Here is a 21,982-nt window from a genome sequence, read left to right on the forward strand (position 1 = left end):
TCTCATGGCCTTCTTTCAGCCTTCTTTCCCCTCGCTGGCCCTGTTCTTTCCTCTCAGTAGGAGATCCTTCACTGCCTCAGGCCCAGAGGCTCTACATGCAGGAAGTGCCATACCAGTGTGGCTGAGTGACTAAGACATAAATAATTAAGATGCATGATCTCAGAATTGCTGTCATTCTAGAATTTCTATCCCATGAGGGACACCTCCACAGAGAGCTCACTGTCTCCTGGACAGCCTGTCTTGCGCTGGAACATCCATTGGGTAAGAAGCACTCTGATTCCTCACTGGAGTCAATGCAGCCTCTGACCTGGCAGTAAGAGCCAGAGCTCTGCGTTGGATGTGGTTTCACTAGTCCCTGTGTATGGCTGGACCAGGTGGTAGCCACTCACCTGCCATTCTGAGACCTCCTTCTGGAGGACTCCCCACCAATGGGGAGGAGGAAACAAGCCAAAGCATGGACCGCGCCAGACAGACATCTTCTATACTCAGTGCCTAGCAGTACATACAAGGGGGAAACTGAAACTCTAAGAGAATGAAAACACAAGCTTGCACCACTGGCCACATCAGTTGGCTTCTTCCAGCCCTTCCCTACTCCAGACTGCACCTCACCTTCTGTGATATTACCTCTGCCTCCATGAGGTCGGGATAACAGTTCCATTTGACAGGCGAGGGAAGGGGCCTGGAAGGACCTTGAACTAAGCCACAGTTTGATGTGCACGTGATCCCCAAAGGGCTTCACTGAGCTGGCATGGCCCTACTTGGTTTTGTCTCCTTTTGGTGGATTTGAACATGGAAGGAGAGCTCTGTAGCTGATGACAGCTGGTGGCCGCTATGTGAGGGTGTGAAAAGGACCACCAGGGAGCCCTCACACCTATGTCAAGGAGTATCTATCCCTGGAGAGGTTGGAACTTGTAGGAACCATTGTCCGAGGCAGGGCCTGGATTCTGTGATTTCTGGGTCATTCCTGATGCCTGACAGGTGAGAATCCCACACTCAGCGGTGGCTCACCAGGAGTGTTGTGAGTGGAGGGATTCAAACCTGGGCAACCTCCCCTGCCCCTCCCTCTGTTCGGGCACAAACACGTTAAGAGAACCCAGCTCCCAGCCTTAGCACCATAGTCTCCCAGACACGCCTGTTCCTAGTACTCTCTGTCTTGTCTTTCCACACAACTCTGCTGTCCTGTCCCCTAGGAAGCTTACCTCCTCTCTAAGGTCTTCCTGCTGGCTGGGTGCTCACACTCTTCCTCGCCTAACTACCCCCCAAAGAGCTTGGGGTCAAGACAAGTGACAAAGAGTAAAGAGCATTCTGGGGCCTTCCAGGAGCTCTGAACTCAACCCAGACACCCCCACCTCAGACTGGCTGGATGTCTTTGAGTAGAAATGGTTTTGGCCTTCCCATGTGTAAAATGGGGTCCACATGTGGGCTAGGATAGAAAAGGGAGGATCTGTAATCTGTGGGACAGCTTCAGCTCAGCCTCAGTCAGTCTGGGGTCCCTTTATCTCCATCTCCAAATTATAAGCCCCAAGTGACCTGTAGCTGCCTCCCTGCCTCAAACACATCCATTCTGTAAAGCCCCGCCCCCCAGATTCTGTGAAGGACAAGGACCTCGTCCAAGGTCGTCCCTTGGGGACTCCAGCTGCCCCAGTTGTGCAGCAATCAGAGCTGACTGGCTCTGTGCCGCCATGTCCGCCCACCTGCCCACATCTGCTCTGAGTCACCGATACCTCGGCCAAAACAGGAATGCGGGGGCCGCAGAAACAAGGTTAGCCCAAGGGCACTGTGTGAGTAAATGAGGGTTGTGGTGAGGAGCTTTTATTTCTAAGAGGGCAGGACCAGGACACAGAAGGGAAACTGAGGCCAGAGAGAGCTGGATTGCCCAAGGACCTGCAGGGAGCTGGGGGTCGGGTCTGTCCAGGGCTCCTGACTGATAGATGTTCTTTCTGCCCCGTCAGACCAGCAGTGAAGGAGGCAGGGCCAGAAGCCTTCACAATTATCTGGGCAATTAAAGCAGGCAGATGGTCCTGCCGGACTGAGCATTCAAGCTGACAAACGGAGACAGCACGGGGCATTAGCTGATGAGATCAGCACGGGTTCCGGTGGCAGCGATGTGAGCAAGGTGGGTAGGCGGAGGCACATTTCACTCGGTGTGTGCTAGGCAAGGGGGGGCTGTGGCTGGCTCTGCCCCCTCTGTGCCTCTCATGCGCTGCAGGCCCTGAGTTCCAGCTGAATCTGTACTCCACAAAAGGGACACTGACGAGAGTGGGTGTGGCAGAGGCAGCGGCCAGGCATGGGCAGTGCTAGTTAAATGAAGCAGCCAGCAGCTTCAGGGCCCATCAAGGCTGCCAAGGTCCCCTAGGCAGAGCTCTAGAAGGCAGAGAACCTCAGTAATGCTGGAAAAGCCAGGCCAGCTGCACATGTGAGGACAGGGTGGGGACATCACAGAAAGGACACTGCTCCCAGCGGATGCACGAGCTAACTGACCACTGAGGAATGAGATGCCCTGGCAAGATGCTTGGGCTGGGTAGTGATCCTGCCTGGGCAGACTTGGACTCTTATCATTTCCTACACATCTGGCTTTTGAAAAACCACTTCTTATTTGAGCCTCAGTTTCCCCAGGTGCAATGCGGGCAATTTAGATCCCCCAAGCCCTGGAGGAGTACAAGGAAGTACTTGTCAAGTACCCAGTGCGGTAGCTGACAAACAGCGAGCACTCTGCAAAGAACACAGAACGAACGAGGCAGGGCTTCACAGCAGCCTGCCAGGACTCCGTGATTCTGGAACAATCCCCGGATGAATTTATCCCTGGCACCATCTCTAAAACACCCGATGTCCCAAACTGAGAAGAGGGCAGAAGCCCAGGAAAGAGGGACCAGTGGATGGGCATCGGAAGGAAGGAACATGCTTGAGTTGGAGGTCAGAACTGAGCCTCTTGCTCCTGTGGGGAGTGAGAGGGGCTGTGTAAGAAATGAAGGAGTCAGCTGTGGTGACCAAGGTGGGTCCCGGGGAGCCTCCTTCTTCGGGGGTAGGTAATGCCATATGATGATGTGTGGACACATCCACAGATGATAATGTCCATCCTGCTCCGTGTCCCGTTAAGACTTTGGGGCAGTACTTGGTACACAAAGGGTGCTCAATAAATGTTGAATGAGGCAGGGGCAGTATACGCTGTGTCAGCATCTATTGATTTGGTGCTCCACAGCCCTGTTTGCACAAGCTGTCCTCTCTGTTACTTACCTAGCAAATCCCTACTCTGAGCCCCCACGCCCCCCCCCCCCAGCCTTTCTCTCAAAACCATCTTTCTTTCTCCAGACACGAACTGGACCCTCAGATTTCAGTTGAGGAATATTGTCGTGGGATATTTGTACACTGTGTGAAGATGCATTTCTGTGATTGGTGTAATAAAAAGCTGAATGGCCAACATCTAGGCAGGAGGTACAGGCGGGATTTCTGGGGAGAGAAAGGAAGAGGAGGTGGAATCTAGGCACGCAGGAGATGCCAGGAGACACGGAGAGGAAACAGGAGGTGCAAGATGGAAGAGAGGTAATGCCATATGATACAACACAGATTAATATAAATGGGTTCATTTACGTTATAAGAGCTAGTTAGCAACACGCCTAAGCTATAGGTCAAACTTTCATAATTAATAAAAAAAAGTCTCCGTGTCATTATTGGGGAGCTGACTGGCAGGGTAGAGAAAGACTCAAGTTACAGAATATGCTATGGGTCTCCTATGGCCGTGTAGCCTGTGACTCCCACCTTCAAGCACTCAAAGAATGAGGCACTTAGAGGTCTTATTGAGAAAAGATGAGAAACAGGAAGACCCATTGAAAACATGGTTGGAGCACACATGGGATGGCTCAGTGGGTAAGGAGCCTTGCCAACGAGCCTGACATGAGTTTGATTCTTGGGACGCAAATGGTGGAAAGAGAAAACCGACTCCTGCAAGTTGTACTCCGACCTCCACACATATACCATGGCCCATGTGAGCACAGACACTAACTAAAAGGTAAACAGATAACAATAGACCAACAAAACCATGGGCTGAAGGTAAGGACACATGTCCCCGGACATTCAAATAAAACCTGGAAGGACTGGAGAGATGGATCAGTGGTTAAGAGCGCGTTCTGCTCCTGTGAAGGGAAACAGAGGAGCCAGGTTTGGTTCCCAGAATCTGTGTCAGGAAGCTCACAGTCACCTGTAATTCCAGTTTAGGAGATCCAACACCCTCTTCCAGCCTCTGTGAGCACTCACATGCACACAGTTCACAAATATAACATAAAATAAATAAATAAATCTTAAAAATATAAAACCTTGAATATGAAGCCAGGGGAACCTCTTGCTTCCCACCAAGGCCTCGGGAGTCCTCCCTCGAGTAATAGCTCCATGCAGTGGTGTGCAGCTCCATGTCTCCCAGAGAGCACCTCTAATGGTAGAAGCCGGGCCATGCCTTCACACAGTAGGTCCTCAGCCAGCCAGGGTACATGTTGTTTGTTTTATGTTCTTTGTCTTCTTCTCCACAAGGAGCTTAACATTCAAGGGCATCACCACTGTGCGGTGGAGGTGTAATGTGGAAGAGGGTGGCAAGATAAACTTTTCAAGAGCCTGCTTTGTGCTGGGCCCTGTCCCAGACTCTTAAGTTACAATCTGAAGAGGATGGCTTTTCTTGGTCACCCTCTACAGTTGAAGAAACTGAGATCTGACAGTTGTCCATAGCAACACAGAGAGTGAGATTTGAACTCAGGTCTGTCTGGGCAGATACAAGCACTTCCTGGTGGCCAAAAAGCGCAAGCACATCATCCTCTCTCCAGATCTCAGAGTCTTCCACAGAGAGCAGCCCTGAGATGCGCTCACCTATCACATCTACAGGATCCTCAGGACCCATGGATCTGAGCAACAGCCTTTAGGAGGCAGGCTTCTGGGGGCCCAGCAGAGAGTTCCTGGGTAACCCTGTTCCTGATGCCTCTGTCCCTGCAGGGACCTCTAGTAGACTCCAGCTGCCCACAGGCTAGAACAGGTCCTGGAACCCTCTGCTACCTCGTGAACCCACTACCCCTTGGCCACTTTGAGGGAAGCAGCCCCATCTCACATAGGTCCTTCAAATGCTAATAAAATGCTTGCCAACAGTGCAGCTGTGGGTCAGCTGTGTGGCCTAAGGGCAAGTTCCTCAACCTCTCTGGACCTCAGTTTTCTGCTATATAACCAAGGTAAGGGTGGACTGGTATTGAGGGGTGCAGTGGGGACTAAATGAAGAAAGGCATTCTCTGACACACACTGACATCGATAAGGTCTGAGTCTGTTGTTAACAGTCTAGTTATTCTTAGTTCTCAGCCTGAAGCCCAGGACCACGAACTCCTACCATCCTCATCCCCTGTGTTATAGATGGAAAATGGAAGGGCAGTCACAGATGATGTCTAGGGGCACACAGACTCTGGGGCTTAACACTCAGCTCCACGCTGTCCTCCTCAGCCCACTGCAACCTGTCCCCACCTGAGGCCATTCTTCTTCTCCAAGGGGCTATACCTGTGCCAGGGATGGGACCAGTGGAAGCCAGGGTTCAGAGTTGACTTAGCCTGGACCAGAGCCAAGCCCAGGCTTTGCCCTCAGCCCTCAGCCCCAGCTTGCAGTAGAGGTGTGAATGCATGCATTCTCTCCCCCCCCCCCCCCCCGGGCCTGCCCCAACTACAGCACAGTCCCATAGCCTGAACAGGGAGGAAAGAAAAGCTCTTTGGGGACACATCCCATGAGGGGTGGGGATGAGAAGCTCAGAAAAGTGAAGACAGTGAACGACACTGAAAGGGGCCCTTGAACAAAGACAGCTAGGGTGGGAGAGGGCAGGTGTGGGTAAATAGGACAGAGATGACGGGAAAGACATAAGGATAGCCATCAGGGCAGGGAGGAAGACCAGGGAGAGGGAGAGACCCCCAGGGGACCAGACAAAGAGCGCTGGGGTGGAGAGAAAGGAAGGTATCCAGAACAGAGGGAGATGGGGCCCCAGAGAAGGATGCAGAGAAATGATCAGCTGACAAGTGCCTAGAGAGAAGAGACCTAGATTCTAGGCCCCAGGAGGAATGCCACAGAGACACCCCAAGCACCCAGACAAAAGCACGCTAGGAGACAGGAGTAAGGAGGGAGCCTCCCCCAGTGGCTCCCTCAGCACCCCACAGCAGCCTCTGTTCGGTACCTTTGGGCCTCCGCCTCACCACGCCCAGCCGCCACTTGAGTGACACCGCCAGCATCACTACTGCTCGCCAGTACGTCCCAGGCCCGGAGCCCCGCAGCCGCCCGCAGTCTCAGAGCCCGGAGCCCGCGCCTCTGCGCTGCGCCCCAGCCGCCTGACTGGTGGAGGCTGGGCGCTCCCGGCCTCCTCCCTTCCCGAGTTGCTAAAATAGATAATCCTCCCCAGAGCCGGCGGCAAGGCCCTTCCTCCACAGCGAGCGGGGCGCCAGAGCAGATCTATCTTCCCAAGTTCTGGCATGGAGAATCTATATTCAGCACACCCATCCTCTACTTCCTCTTCCCGCCAAAAGTGCTGCCTAGCCCACCCCGGTTTCTGCTCCGCTCCACCAGCATCCACCCCTCTTCCTCTGCCAGCTGTTGGGTGGATCCCTCCATCTAGAACTGCTCTGTGAAACTTCTCTGCATGAGACTACTTGCTTGGCCCTCAGGTGCCCATCCTAGCTAGCTAGCTGCTGGAAGGGCTGGCCACAGCACAGATCACTGGCAGCATGTCCCAAAACCCCCGTGGGTGCCTGAATTGATGGGGCAGGGAGTCCACAGGGCCAGGTATTTGAAAAGAGCTCAGTAAACTTGTCATATCTCCCTTCCCATTGGCTGGGCGGGCAGCATTACCCTGGGGGAGAATGAGGCAGAGGAGCAACTCCTCGCTGGGGGTCAGAGCAGGCATGTGGCAGAAAAGGATTCCTGCCCGCTCCTCTAAGCTGGCTGCTTAGGCTCCCTCCTCATTTTTTAAACCTCTAAGCCCCCTAGGATGACTCAGGGCCCCGACTAACTCTCAGGAGGAGCCCAGAGGACTGCTCCAGAGTCAGGGCTGCAGAAGCCTGCTTCAGCGTCAGCAGCAGTGAGGCCTTGATCCAGGTAGTATGAGGTCTGTCCCATGGCTCTGCAGTGGTCCTCCCGCCAGGCCTGGATACCCAGTCTGCCCAAGGGCTGCTGCATTCCTGCCAGTAGCCGACAGAGTGGATGGAATGGAGAGCACTGTGAGGTAAATAGAGCGGGCGGTGAATAAAAAGCCCGTGGAGGAAGGGTCCCAGAGGTCTCTCGGAAGGCTGGGTTCTTCCTGGCTTCAACTGGAAGCAGGCTCTCAGCTGATTCTCTCTGGGAGGGGATTGCTGTTGAGTACAGGAAAGAGCGGCAAGAGCACTGGTGGACGAGGGCTGGGAGGCCTGAGGTCCTGGGTTCCTTATCCAACTCCATGAGAGATTTTGTTCTTCCATCTTTGGGGTGTGCATGGTGGAGCCCTAAGTGGGGACGAGACTGCTTGGCTCTTCCTGCCACTTCCCCTCTCGTACTCCTCTACCCACTGCTTGGCTCTTCCCGGACAAGGCTCCGACTTAGCCATCCAAACAGCAAGGGGAGAGATAAGAGAACTCAAGCCTTCGGGGATGAGCAGATCTGAGCTCAAACCAGCTCAATGTTCCCCTCTGAGCCCGTTTCCCCATCCGACTAAGTGGGCGGCAGGAGCAGTGTGCACAGTTGAGTCTGGCATACCGGAGCTCAATGGCCAGTCAGCGGCAGCCGGCAGCATGATTATTCTACACGGAGCCCATCCCTATGTGCGAACCACAGTGGAAGTCAAGGCAGGGAAATCAACAGCCGGTTGCCTCCCACAACCTATCTCATTTAATCGTCACAGTGCACCAGGATGGTCTGAGGAGCATTCCGCTTTCACAAATGAGGAAACTGAGGCTAGGAGAGGTGCAGGACTCCACCAGGGTCACACAGCATGCAAGCGGTAGAACAAGGTCTCGGATCTTAGCCCTGAGACTAGGTCAACTGCCACGACTGGGCCAAAGAGGTGGCCTTTGTCAACAGCCCTATTGCGTGCCGTGTGTCCTGCCAGCTCAGTACGGGTACGAGAGGCTGCTTCACACTGGGATTATACAAACCGTCAGGTAACAGAGCTGGGACCAGAGTCCAGGGTAAGAAGTCTGGCCAAGGACCAGGCCACATCTACCCCGCTGACTGCGTGCCCGCTGATAGTGGCAGTTAGAAACCACAGCAAATCGTTAGGACCCGGAGAGTGCTGAGGGCAGGATTCGAACACAGGACTCCCCTTAGCACACAAGCTTTGCAGATCTCAAAAGACAGGTAGAAAGAAGGGAAAGATCACGAAAGGATACAGGCCAGCCTCTGCCAGCCATTCTGCCTCCTCCAGCCCTGCCTCAGCCTCACAAAGCCCTCAAGGCCCAGGGCCCCCACCTGCTTCCGGAAACAAATTAGCATCTCATCAGAGATGCCTTTAATCTTCTTGGCCTTTCCTTCCCCACAGTCCCAGTGGTGACATTTCTGCCATCTAGCTCTGCGGATATAAATAAGCCCCAAGGTTGGGTCTGTGGAGGCAGCAAGGGGTGGGGGACCCTCTGTGCAACTCCCTCAGGCTGGGGGAGGGCGAGCATGTGGGCCATCCATCAGTCCCATCCCCTTTCTCATTCAACAAATATTTATTAGGCATCATCTGTGTGCCGTCTGAGAGGCCCAGCAGTGAACAAAATCAAGGTTTTCTGGTGTGGATGTTCTAGTGAGGAAAAAGAATAACAACAACGTAATAAATAAGTACATGGTGTAACAGAAGGTGAAACCGAGCAAGGAGAAGGGTATCCCTGGAGTTTGTGTTGTCTCCTGGAAACCAGACTGTGGACTCTCACTAGCTTCTACAGGCTCAAAGGACCCCCAGGGCTGACCTAAGGCTGGGCTGGGGAGGACATGTTGGATATCTTTCCTCGGTTCCAGCGATTAAGGAAGTGCTCAAAAGTCTGAGTGGGGAAGGTCGGAAGGCCACCAAAGCTTGGCACCAGGCATCCACTGGCCAAGTCTGGGACAGCTGAACAACAAAGAAGAAAGACTGGAAAACTGTAAGATGCCATGCATGCATAATGATGTCCCAAAGAAGGGGAAAGAGCCACAAACCCTCCCTGGTCACTTGGGACAAATGCTGGTATAGAATGAGACAGCAACCTCGACTTTTGTTCCCAGCAAGGTCTGTTTTAGGAGCTGTCATAGGGAGGAACCAGAGCAAGCCGGTGTGGCCAAGACCGATTGGGAGGATGGGAAGGCAGGGGAAATCTTGGGGATGTGAGATGAGAGTGAAAGTCCTTCACTCGATCTGGCTGAAGCCTCTGCCAGCAGCAGAGCAAAAATTCCAGCAGAGCTAACAACTGCTCAAGGCTTCCCTCCCTTCTTGGCCATGAACCTGCAATTTTCTAGGACTCCCAGCAGTTTACAGGGGAAGGACTAGTTCTGAACCCCTTGTGCAGCCCTAGTGGCTTCTGGTTTTATCTTATATTTTAACTCCATCCAAAGCACCTCCAGAGCCATCTCTCATACATCTTTTATAACAGCAAAGAGAGAAAGGGAGTTTGCAACCTTCTGAGATGTAGCTTAAGAGTCACCAAAATGGTACACATGGCTGATGCTGGAATGATTAATTGTTTTCTATCCCTTGAGGCATTCCCTACACACCTGGGTATGTCTTACTTTTCCCTACTCTCCCTTGGGAAGCACATCTCACACTTGGGTTATCTTCATTTCTTTTGAGTGCCTCTCATTCTCTGAAGCCTTGTGCTTAAATCTATATTAAAATACATTAAATACATTAAAATAACATTTCCAACTCTGTCTCACTACACTGGTTAGCTCTGAAATTCTTCTCTGCCCGGAAGCCAAGGATCCTGGTTTGGCCTGAGTTGAGGTCCCTAAACATCTCCGGGTGCTCCTCAGGTGTGTGGGGTTGCAGTTGGAGCTGTGTCTCTGTCCCCTTGCTCTGACAAGGACAATGTGAAATCACTCTCCTTCAATCATAAGATGATGTGGGGTCAGGCACAGACTGGATGCCAGGCAGTGGCAGGAAGCCTTCAAATCCTTAGGACCAGTGGGCAGAACGCACACAGGACATGGGGATGCATTAAAAGATACCCCAAGCCGGGCGGTGGTGGCGCACGCCTTTAATCCCAGCACTCGGGAGGCAGAGCCAGGCGGATCTCTGTGAGTTCGAGGCCAGCCTGGGCTACCAAGTGAGTCCCAGGAAAGGCGCAAAGCTACACAGAGAAACCCTGTCTCGAAAAACCAAAAAAAAAAAAAAAAAAAAAAAAAAAGAAAAAGATACCCCAAGAACATCTCATGGGTAGATGACCTGGTTTCCCCCAGCAAAAGAAGGAGAAGGAATTTTTCTAGAGAGACTGATCAGCCAGATGAGGTGCAGGGGCCTTGGCAGGATCCCAATGTGAATGAATCATGAATAAAAACATTTTGAAGACTACAGGATGTGTATGTGTGTGGGGAGAGGGGGTGGAGGTGGTGGTGGGGGGGGGGCGACTTCACAAGAACCAAGAATGAGATGATGTTAAGATTTTATAGTTAGCCGGGCGGTGGTGGCTCATACCTTTAATCCCAGCACTCGGAAGGCAGAGCCAGGCGGATCTCTGTGAGTTCGAAGCCAGCCTGGTCTACAGAGCGAGCTCCAGGACAGGCACCAAAACTACACAGAGAAACCCTGTCTTGAAAATAAAAAATAAAAAAAAGATTTTATAGTTAATTCCTTTGGGTTGATGCCATTATTGTAATTATCACTATGGGAAACAAAAAAAACCCTATTATCTGTCAGAGAAATGAATGGGGAAACAAAAACAACCCAACCGACCAACCAACCAGCTCTGATTTGCCTGTAAAGTGCCTCAAGATGTTCCTGCCTTATAGGTGCCATTGGGAAGTAAACGAAAATTTAAAAGTATGGAAGTCAAAAAGGGGAGAGGGGGGTCATCAGAGCCACACTGGGAAGGTGACATTTGAAGAAAGGCTAGAAGAGGAAGGGAGCCATGGTGGCAGGATGGGGTGGGGTAGGGGTGGGGGTGGGGTAGGAGTGGGGGTGGTTGCTGGGGATACAGGTTGAGCACAGAGTGTGAGAGGGGCAGGGCAGTAGGGCTAGTAGAAGGGCTAGGGGCAAGAAAGCTGGAGGTATGGCAGAGCTCTCTGAGGGAGGGTGGGAGCAATGGCGGTGTTTGTAGCAGAAGGGGCCCACCTGCCCTGTGATTTAACAGTCCCTGAAATGGGGAACAGGGAGAAGAGCCTGTGGATCTTGGAAGACTGAGTGGCCAGATTGGCAGATCCTTTCACTGGATCAGAAGCAGGTTCCCTGAGTTTAGCTGCCTGGGCCTCAGTTTCCCCCTTAACAACATAAACCACCATGAACTCAGTAAATATGGCTTGCACTTGTGGTATTTCTCAAATGCCATGCATGTCCTTAGAGATATTGAAAGGTTGTGTAGCCTTAAGAGGTGGGGCCTTAGAGGAAGTAACATAGGGTGGGTGCATCCTCAGATGAGGCCAAACCCCACTCTTTCTGGTGCTGTGGATATCGCTCTGTATAAATAAACACTGATTGGCCAGTGGCCAGGCAGGAAGTATAGGCGGGACTAACAGAGGAGAATTGAGGGAACAGGAAGAAGGAGGGGGAGACACTGCCAGCCACCGCCAGGACAAGCAGCATGTAAAGATGCCAGTAAGCCACGAGCCACGTGGCAAGGTATAGATTTATAGAAATGGGTTAATTTAAGATATAAGAACAGTTAACAAGAAGCCTGCCACGGCCATACAGTTTATAAGTAATACAAGCGTCTGAGTGATTATTTTATACGTGGGTTGTGGGACTTCGGGGCTTGGTGGGACCTGGAGAGAAGCTCTCCGCCAACATTCTGGTCTCCTGCTTCCTGCCCTGAGGTGAACAGCACTGCCTGTAGCCATGATGTTTCAAGTCTTCACAGGCCAGAATCTTGGGCCAGTCCTGAACCTCCAAACTGTGAGTCAGAAAGTCCTGCCCTTTCTGTTAGATGATTGGCAGCTGACACAGGGACAGTTAGGAAGCCACGCAGTTAGGAACCCATATGGACACAGGGCCATAAGCATGCTCTGTACCGAGTGTCAGCACAGAGAATGCCTTCACTGGCAGAACTCGGGGCCTTGTGTAGGCCTCAGGAGTCACTACAGGTCATGGCTCTATGACATCACCTCACAGGTCATGGCACCAAGGAAGTGATGTCACCTCACAAGCAATTGCACCCTGAGGTGACATTACCTCACAGATGATTGGACCCTGAGGTGACATCACTTCACATATAATGACACCCACAAGAGAATGTCACCTTACAAGCGATGACACTCATAAGGTAGCATTGCCTCACAGGAAAGTGACTTCACCTTACAGGCCACAGTACTCATGAAGTGATGTCACCTGGGGTCCCCTGGGGAATTGAGACAGGGGTTTTGATATGGGTCCTGGCCCAGAGCTGGACCGCCTCCGCTTATCCCTGCCCTGTAGGAAGGACTGGACACTGGCCATCAGAAAGAGAAAGTAAAGCTCCAGCATCACACAGCATTCAGAGGATGGAGAAGTCCCAAGCCCTCCACCCTCACCAGAGCCCCTGAGTCCACAGCTAGGAAGCAGCCCCCAGGGAGACAGAGACCTCCCAGGAATTGACCCGGCCATCTGATGGCTCCTAGAGGGTCCTGAGCTCAGGATGAAAAAGACACCATTTGTTTCCATTGGGGACCAAGGCAGCTGGCTGACAGGTGCACCACAGGGCCACCTGCCAGGAAACAGGTGGCAGGCCTGTTAATATTCCTGGCATCGCCTTTATAGGCAATAATTAGGCGCGAACACTTGGGCAGGTGCCATGAGCGAAGATGCAGATTACGGCATCCCGCACTTGGAAGAGATGGCCTGAGTGTGGTAGTTAGGGACCCTATGTGCCACAGGGGAAGAGGCTGGGCCAGACGGGGCTCCTCCTCCTTCAGCTGCTCTTCCTGCTCTGTCCTAGGCTCCCTGGAGCACCTGAAGGGTTATATGGAGAGGCAGCCTGTAACCTGGGGAGGAGGTTTAGGCCCTGGATCCTCCGACGCTTGGCCACTCATGACATCCTCTGGGCCCTTCCCCATAGGTTTCGGCCTATCTATGGAATAACATAAGTGCTCCGTGAAACTAGATCTGGCAAGATGATGGCTAGGCACTCACTTCTAGAATTTTCTCTAGGAGTGAGTGACATCATGACTTGGCGATATAAGCCAATTCTAGTTCTTTATTCACTCCCCTCCACACACCTGATGAGGTGGAGACTGTGATTACCCTCGTGTCCCAAATGTGGGAACCAAGGCACCAGGGTGTGTGGGCAAAGGGCTAGGGTCACTGGGAGAGAGAGTACAACTGGACAGCCTGCCTCTGGCCCACTCTGTTGCTCTAAATGGACATGTCTTGTGGGCTGAGGAGATTCAGAGGAGGAGGGGCCTGGAGACATTTGGAGATGGGATTGGGGGTGACCTTCATCCAGGCAGAGCTGTCTCCACCTTCCTGGCTGGCTTCAGCATCAGGCTCTGTGCTTACCTCAGAGCCTGCCAGCAGCCAGAGTGACCATGGCCCACAGAAGAGTGACTTCCCCAAGTTCTCCTGGCTGGGACGTGGCAAAGCAGGGAGCTGAGCCAGGCCCTGCTCTATGCTCGTGAAATATCCTTACTCACAGAGCTTTTTCTCCAAACCTTTGCCTCTGGGACTATTATTCATCCGCATCCCACAGCCAGGAAAGGGCACAGGTGACCATCCTGCCCCAGGAGGCTGCCTATTGATAAGAACTGAGTTGGGATTAGAACCCAGAATCTCTGACTCACAACCTAACGAGGAGGGGAGAGTAGCAGTGTGTGCAGCTGGGGGAGAAGAGCTGGGGAAATAGTCGGGGGGGGGGGGGGGATGGCTGGGAACAAGGGTGTTAGCCCTTTCCACCAGCTGCTTCCTGCCAGTGTCTTGCCTGAGTCAGCCGATCCCTGTAGAACGTGTCCCCATCTAACCCCATCAGACAGTCACTCACTCAAGATAGGGTGCAGCAGTACTGTCCAGGGCAGGGGCGAGAGGAGGCTGTGTTGGATGCATGGACGGTTACGGGCATCTGAGTCACATGGGGCGGGGAGTTCCATTGTTCTGGAGCAAAGCTGTAGACCCCACACTCACTTGCACTATCATCCTTGGCAGCGACAGCAGGGGAGCTGTGGGCTAGACGCTGCTGTCACTTCAGTCTGACCCTGCAAGGGCATCCACACCCCTGGGGTGTGGCTTGTGTTTCTCGAGGCTTTATATTTCTCTTTAAAAAGTAATTGCCAGTTTAGTTCTTCAAATGTATCAATGCTCAGTGTATTGGGAATAGGAAAGCCTGGCCTTCCCCTGGCCTCAAAACACTCACAAGCCGGGCAAGGCAGCACTTCCCCAAGCGCAGGCTACCAATACTCTACCTGTGAAGTCAGTGCTCTGCTCTGACAGGACAGAACTGTCCTCAGCCCCTGCACTGTCAGCGTTTGAGGTGGGAGGGCTGTGAGCATAAGGCTGTCTTGACATCAGAGTGCTGGCCACTGACAGGATGCTGCTGGCACCCCTCCTCCAGGGCTTCATCCACACGATAACTTAGATGCCTCCAGGCCTTTTTACCAAATGTCCCCTGGGGCACAGTCACCACCCAGTTGAGAAATGCTGGCTTAAATGGTGAGGGGCGTGTGTGTGTGTGTGTGTGTGTGTGTGTGTGTGTGTGTGTGTGTGTGTGTGTGTGTGTGCAGGTATCCCTGTGTGCACCTGTGTATGTTTTATTCCTTGCCCACCTCCCTCACATCCCCTGGATCTGCAGGCATCTGAGTCTGCCACCAGGTGCTTGTCAACCATTACTTTTAGAATACCTGCCAGATCTCCCTTCTTTAGAGCTAGGTCACAGAGTAGGCACACTGTCACTGAGCAGCAGTACATGGAGGTTGCCATGGAAACCAAGAGACCCTCAGTACCACTGTCCATTTTGGGGTGAAGCTACCTTTGGTGCCCACCACTCCCTCTCTCGGGCCTCTCCCCCCTCTTCCCAAGCTCTGGGACACAGATGGGAGGCTCCAGCCAGAGACCTCAGACCTGAGGACACTGAGCGCGCGAATGGACAAGAAGCTGTCAGGTTTGTGGGGAGCTAAGGGACACCGGAGCACAGCTCGCTGGGCCGACACACCTGCACAGCAGCTCTGACTCAGGGTTTGCCCTAGAATCACTCAGCAGGCCCCAGAGCTACACTTTCAAAGCTCACCCTATGATTCTGAGCCTCCCGCCAAACACATCTGAATCCCCTGGAAGCTTGGCTTGTGTTTATAAATTCATGCCCCAAACTAAAATTAAAGATCTGACAGTGCCAGGTGTGAGGATGAGGAGCACCTGGAAGCCTCGTCCACTGCCTGTGGGGATGTAAAGTGGTGCAGCTACATTTTAAGATACTGGGCAGCATTTATCAAAACTTTGAAGTATGTGTGTCCTAAAATACACCTCAGCAAAGATGCTAAATTATCTGCTAGAAAGTATAGACCCAAGGGAAATGTGTGTATCTGGCTACCCGGAGGCGTATTTAAGAATATTCACAGCAAAGCCAGGCATGGAAGTGCATGCCTGTAATCACCAGCACTTGAGAAACTGAGGCAGGAGGATGACATCAAGTTCTTGGCTGTTTGGGATATACAACAAGACCTTGCCTCAAAAAAGGAAGGGAAAAAACTCACAGCAGTGTTTTCCTTCATAGTAAAAAAAAAAAAATGCAAACCATCTAGACCCATCACCAGATAAAAAAATTAAAATGTGATCCAGCCATGCAGTGGAATACCACACAGCAATGAAAAGGAAGGCACTGTTTTGTTCAACAACATGGATGAATATCAGACACGTGATGTTCCGTGAAGAGCTGCACAGAGAAGCTGCATGTTGTGTTACTGCACCTACAGGAACTTCAAGGAGAGGTGAAGCCAAACCTTGGGCAGTGATACATGCAGGGCAGTGATACATGCTGGGCAGTGATACATGCAGGGCAGTGATATATGCAGGGCAGTGATACATGCTGGGCAGTGATACATGCAGGGCAGTGATACATGCTGGGCAGTGATACATGCAGGGCAGTGATACATGCAGGGCAGTGATACATGCAGGGCAGTGATACATGCTGGGCAGTTCACACCACAAAGCAAACCAAAAGAATGATATGCACAAAGCCAGGAGTGTGGGTGCCCGTGGGTGGAGGATGGAGGCACAGCAAGCCCATAGGGGGCTCATAAAGGGGCGAGCAGGGCTCTGACTGGCCTGGCCACCCTTTAAGGTAAAAAATAAATAAAGGCGATGAGAAAACAATTAAGAAGCTGTCATCAGGGAGGCAGCTGGTGTCTGCTCAGACATCTGCCAAGCTCATTCCCTCTCCCTAGAGCCAGGGAGGCAGGTGGGAGACAAGGAAGCTGCAGGCCCATCCTCTGTGATAAGCCTTCGCAGGCACGGGCTGCATGGAGCCTGAGTCTCTAGACGCAAAGCCAGTCTCTGTAAATGTGGAGAGGCAGCCCCATGTTAACTGCGTAAGACTACCACCAGAGGGGTAGCTACTGCCTAGCAGCTCACATCCTGACTAGTTCCGGGGACAAGGAGGACTTGTTGTTTTATTTTTTTATTTTTATTTTTATTTTATTTTATTTTTTTGACTTGTTGTTTTAAATGTACAGGTGCACATACACTCGTGCAGAGGCATCCTCAGGAACTCTGTGTGCCACCTTTATCTCTTGGTAGCCTGGCTCACCAGTAAGGCTAGACTGGCTCGTCTACACCTGCCTAACTGTGAGCATGTGCCACCATGTCTGACTTTTAGGTGGGTTCTGGGATTGACTTCAGGTCCTCAGACTTGCAAGGCAATCACCTTACTGACTGACTCACACACAAACACCCCAGTCCATGGAGCGGCTCTTTTGGGGCAGGGATGATGGTGGAGTATATATGTGTTCATTCAGGAATGTATGCATGTTTATATGTGTGGGCATATAACATTACAGTTATGAGTGCGTGCACGCGCATACTCGCGTGCGTCTGGAGGCCAGAGGTCGATGCTGAGCGTCTTTCTCGATTGCCCTCCACCATATGCATTGAGACCCTCACTGAACTCTTCTCTCACCATAGTTTAGTCTAGTCTGGCTCGTGGGCTTGCTGTGGGGATCCCCTGTCTCTGCCCCCCATGTTGGGGAATTATGGGCAGGCCATCGTACCTACCCAACTTTTTATATGGGTTCTGGATACAGGAACTCTGGTCCTAAAGCTTGCACAGCAAATTCTTTATCTGCTAGCCATCTTCCCAGTCACCCACCTCTCAGAGACACTTTCTAAAGGCCCATCTGGCCAATGTCCAACCACACAGCCCAGTGACACTGTCCACGGATGCCTGCTTATTGTTTCCACCTCTACAAACTTCCCAGCACCAGCATCTTCCCTCCAGATGGGGGGCGGGGTTTGTCCCTGTGACCCCACTGTTAGAATGCGGGTTTGAATTTGCCCAGCCACGATGCCCAAGGCAGCTGGCACGAGGCTCATCAGTTGTACTTAAGCCGTTGCTCCATCCTCCAAAGAACGCAGTTCGGCTGCCCCCACATTTTCCCTCTCTCGGTTTTTGCTTTATTGAGATCGATTACATCGGGATCAGGTCTTGTCTAATTAAAATTTGTAATGAAGATTTGATTCATCAATCACTACTGATTGCAGACCACTTCCACGCCTGGGTCTCCCCGTCGGGCCATTATTTCTGTCAGCTCTAATTCTCACATGTCAGATTTCTGCAGCCTTGAAAAGGGGCATAGAGGTTTGACTCTTGTCGATTTTCAGTCGATGGCTATTTCTCCTGTGCGTGGTTTTAGCCGATGTCAGTTTTATTTCATGTTGATTACTTCTGCTAGCAATGAGCATGATGGATTGAACACGAGACAAGTGGCCCAGGTTTATTCACCAGAAATTGAATCATGTTTATGAGTCAGAAAAAGAGACCACAGAGAAAGATGGAGACAGAAGTAGCAGGAAGAGATGGGAAGACAGGGACAGAGAGAGATATGCTGTGCCTTGGGGGTGGGTTGTCCCCCAAAAGTTTATGTGTAGGAAGGTTAGCCCCCAGTGTGGCAGTATTAAGAAGTAGCGGGATGCCGGGTGGTGGTGGTGCATGCCTTTAATCCCAGCACTCGGGTGGCAGAGCCAGGCAGATCTCTGTGAGTTCAAGGCCAGCCTGGTCTACAGAGCAAGTTCCAGGACAGGCACCAAAACTACACAGAGAAACCCTGTCTCGAAACACCCCACACACACACCAAGAAGAAGGAGGAGGAGGAGGAGGAGGAGGAGGAGGAGGAGGAGGAGGAGAAGGAAGAGAAGAAGGAGGAGGAAGAGGAGAAGGAAGAGAAGGAGGAGTAGGAGGAGAAGGAGAAGAAGAAAAAGAAAAAAGAAAAAGTAGTAGTGGGATGAATGTGGTGGTGCATGCCTTTAACCCCAGCACTCGGGAGGCAGAGCCAGGGGGATCTCTGTGAGTCCAAGGCCAGCCTGGGCTACCAAGTGAGTTCCAGGACAGCCAGGGCTACATAGTCTAAAAAGAACAAAAAGTAGTGGAACCTTTAAGAGGTGGGACCCTCTGGCAGGCTGTGGAAAGGAATGCCTGCAGGTCTCAGTTTCTGCCAGAGTAGGTTGTCAGAAAAGAGCAAACGTGACCCCAAATCTGTCTAGCTTCCTGTCTCACACACTCACACCCTTATACACACACCAATTCTATTATGGTGCTGCCAACTCTGAGACCCTCAGGGGAGCAGAATCTGGCTCTGGTGGCTTTTGGGCCTCCCTATTCTGAGGTAAAATTTTTTTTTCTTTACAAATTACCCAGCCCTGGGTATTTTGTTTTAGTGGCTGAAATCAGACTAATACAATATATAAAAAGGTGGTTTAGGTTCTTAACTACTCAGCAGTATAAAATGTCAGTATTCCCAATTGTCCCAATTCCTCTCCAGGCATTTTGTGGCCATTCCTAACTCCAACAGCTGCTCATACTGTGGTCCCAGCCTGGGAGGTCCTGCCCTGAAACTCATGGATTTGCTGAGGAAAGCTATGTCTAGGTCAGATAAAATCTCACCTTGCCTGTGTCCCAGCAAATATGACCAATGGCAGCTAACAATACCCCAGGCTCAAGTTAAACCAGTGCCAGCCCTTGCCCAGACTAAGGTTGCAGGGTTCATGTGAAGTTGGGGGCCCCGGTAAGTAGGCACTTGGTGTACACAGTGGATGCCTCTGCCCTGATAACCCTTTGCCAGCCAAGGAAGGTGCATCCCCTCAGCCATGGCTGCATTTGCAACAAAACAATAACCTGATCCTCACCCCAGCAATAGCCTGATCCTCACCCCAACAGACTATAGGTTAAGGGGACCTGTGCTTGGGGTCTCCCTGGGACCCCAGCCTTGATTCCTCACTGGGAGGTTATATTTAGTTACTTTCTGTTGCCGTGATAAAACACCGTGGGCAAGGCAACTTATAGAAAAGTTTATTTGGGCTTACAGTTCTCGGAGGCTAAGCATCCATCAGGGCAGGGAGGCATGGCAGCAACAGCAGGTGTGGGAGCAGGAAACTGAGAGCTCAGGTTCTCAGCCTAAAGCAGAGAGATCAAACTCAAGGCCTTTAACCTGTGGGGCCCACAGAGACTCCATAGTGAGGCCTCATTCCATCTTGACTCAGGGTCAGAGAGTCTGAGTTTGCTTTGCCCGGCAAGGCTGCATAATAGGATGTTTTGGCCAAAGGCGTGGTTACCAGGTGTTTTAGAAATTAAGGAAGGATCTACCCTTGTTTGTACTTTGTACCTTGTACCTTGACCTTGAAAGTAGAGGATCTTTTGCCTCTCCCCTTGCTGGTGTATAAAAAGCCCATTAGGAATAAACTCGAGGTGACTGTGGTATTGACCCAGAGCCCTCCTGAAGCTATCCTGTGTCTCTGTCTTTTTCTTTGTCTACATCTATCTTTTTCATGTCTATCATTTCTCAATCTTCACTCCTCCCTTCAAGGACTATTCGATAGTTGGGCTAGTTCCTGACATTAATCCCAAAGCACATCCCCAGTGAGTACCTCCTCAGTAATGCTGCACCACCTAAACCTCCCCAAACAGCACCACCAACTGGGGCCCAAGTGTTCAAACACCACAGCCTGTGGGGGACATTCTCATTTAAACCACTACAGAGATGGGGACAACATTACTCATCTCCCAGGACTGCTGGCAGGATTGAGTGACATGCCTAGGGAGAGTCTGGGAAGGATGGGAGGGATGGGGGCTGTCTTCTTTCTGACTTGTCAGCTGAGTGTGGCTCTTCTGCACCCAGAGACCAGCTGCTTTGTAGCTCTGCCCCTAGATTTCCTCACCATAAAGCCAGCCAAACACTCCCTTATCAATACCACACAACACACAGCACTCGTGGGTGCCCAGAGCAGCCCAGACTAGAAGCCACTTCTAACATCACCAGTGAGAGGACAGTGCCCCGAGGCAGACCCACTTCAGGAGGCCAGGCCTGAATTGGAAGACTGTACTGTGTGAATCTATTCCAGGGAACTCTTAAAAAGACAGACCTAATGTACATTGCCACAGCACAGGTTGATGGTGTCCCGAGTCAGGCCAGGCCGGAGGGCTCAGGAAAACCTTTGGGGGAAACTAGAAAGTTCTCAGTATTCTCAGACTGGGTTTGTGGTCACGTGTGCACTTTTGAACTGTGTACTGAAATGAATACATTTTGTTCCATATAAATTATACATCAATAAAGCCAACTTTAAGAAATGTTCTAGAAAGCCCATGTGATCTGAAAGGAAGGTGGGCACTGCTGGAGTCTGGATGGCGTGTCCCCAAAGGCCCACATGTTAAAGGCTTGCTCTGCTGGGCAGTATGAAACTCTATAGATGGGGCCCAGTGAGAGGTCTTTAGGCCATGGGTGTGCACTCAAAAGAAGTTGTGGGGCCTGGTGGCTTCCTTTTTAGCTTCCTGGTGGGCGAAGTTAGTAGCTTTGCCACATGTTCGGCATGATCTGATGCCTCAGCACAGGGCCAACACCAGGGGCCACAACTTCCAAACCACAAGTGTCATAGGTATTTTGTGGTGTAACAGGGAGTTGTTGGATACTAATCGGGAGCTTTGTCAAACTGAGAAGCACTTTACAGATGGGAGGGGCTGAGGTGATGGCTGCGGGCTGTGGTTTCTGTGGACGGTGGTTTCTGCGGACTGATTTCTATGGACTTTGATGACCTCCGTGGGCTGTGGCGATTTCTGTTTGGTGTTGAAAACAGCCGTCACTACCGTAGCTGAAGGCACAAGCTCGATGGAAACGCCCCTGAAAATGAGGCATCTCTAGCTCTGGTATCAGGGCCAACCTGGGCTGCAAATCAGTCTTTCACTTGAGTCTCAATTTCTGGAATATTCCCCTCACCTTAGCTCTAGGCTGGATATCAGGTGTGCAACTGGCCTTTACTAGTTGCCAAGTTCTCTAGAACTCTATTAGCCTGCAGAGACAAAGCACCTCCCTATGGCTTCTGGCTCCCCAGTGGTAGGAGTAGCTGGAACTTACGCGGTTGATGGGCAGGCCTCTGGGCTGTGCTCACTGCTAGGCAAGGTGGAGGGAGCTTGCCTGCCACATTTAAGTGGTGGTCCCCCTGTCACTAATCACTGTGAATCTTGTCCCTATCACAGCACTGTGCCTTTGGGCACAGCAGCCGATGGCTACATTATCCTGTGCCAGGATGCTCCCAGGGCTGCAGACTTCGGCTTGTGCCTTGCAGCTGGATCAGGCCCTGCTTCTGGGTCCCTATAGGGCCAGGTTGGGTGCAGCTGGCAATTCATTACCAACATTCACTTACGACTGATCCATGGACTCCAAGCCTGGCCCCGCCCTGCCCCTG

At 51.8% G+C, this 21,982-nt stretch overlaps 1 protein-coding gene across 2 annotated transcripts in view; it reads right to left on the reverse strand.

The window, feature by feature from the left end:
- The window catches only part of Grip2 (glutamate receptor interacting protein 2), an 83,256-nt gene that overhangs the window by 41,448 nt on the left and 19,826 nt on the right, over window positions 1-21,982 (reverse strand). The window contains exon 1 of one of the 2 annotated variants that reach the window (XM_052719406.1): window positions 6,182-6,356. The exons of the other annotated variant lie outside the window; for it this stretch is intronic. Coding sequence (XP_052575366.1) covers window positions 6,182-6,236 — 55 coding nt within the window. The 5' untranslated portion in view covers window positions 6,237-6,356. Of the gene's footprint in view, window positions 1-6,181; window positions 6,357-21,982 lie in introns of those variants that run through there. 2 annotated transcript variants of the gene reach the window in all.

Source organism: Peromyscus californicus, unplaced genomic scaffold (assembly GCF_007827085.1).
Source record: "Peromyscus californicus insignis strain IS unplaced genomic scaffold, ASM782708v3 Scaffold_6__1_contigs__length_162567912, whole genome shotgun sequence".
Classification (NCBI taxonomy): Eukaryota; Metazoa; Chordata; class Mammalia; order Rodentia; family Cricetidae; genus Peromyscus; species Peromyscus californicus.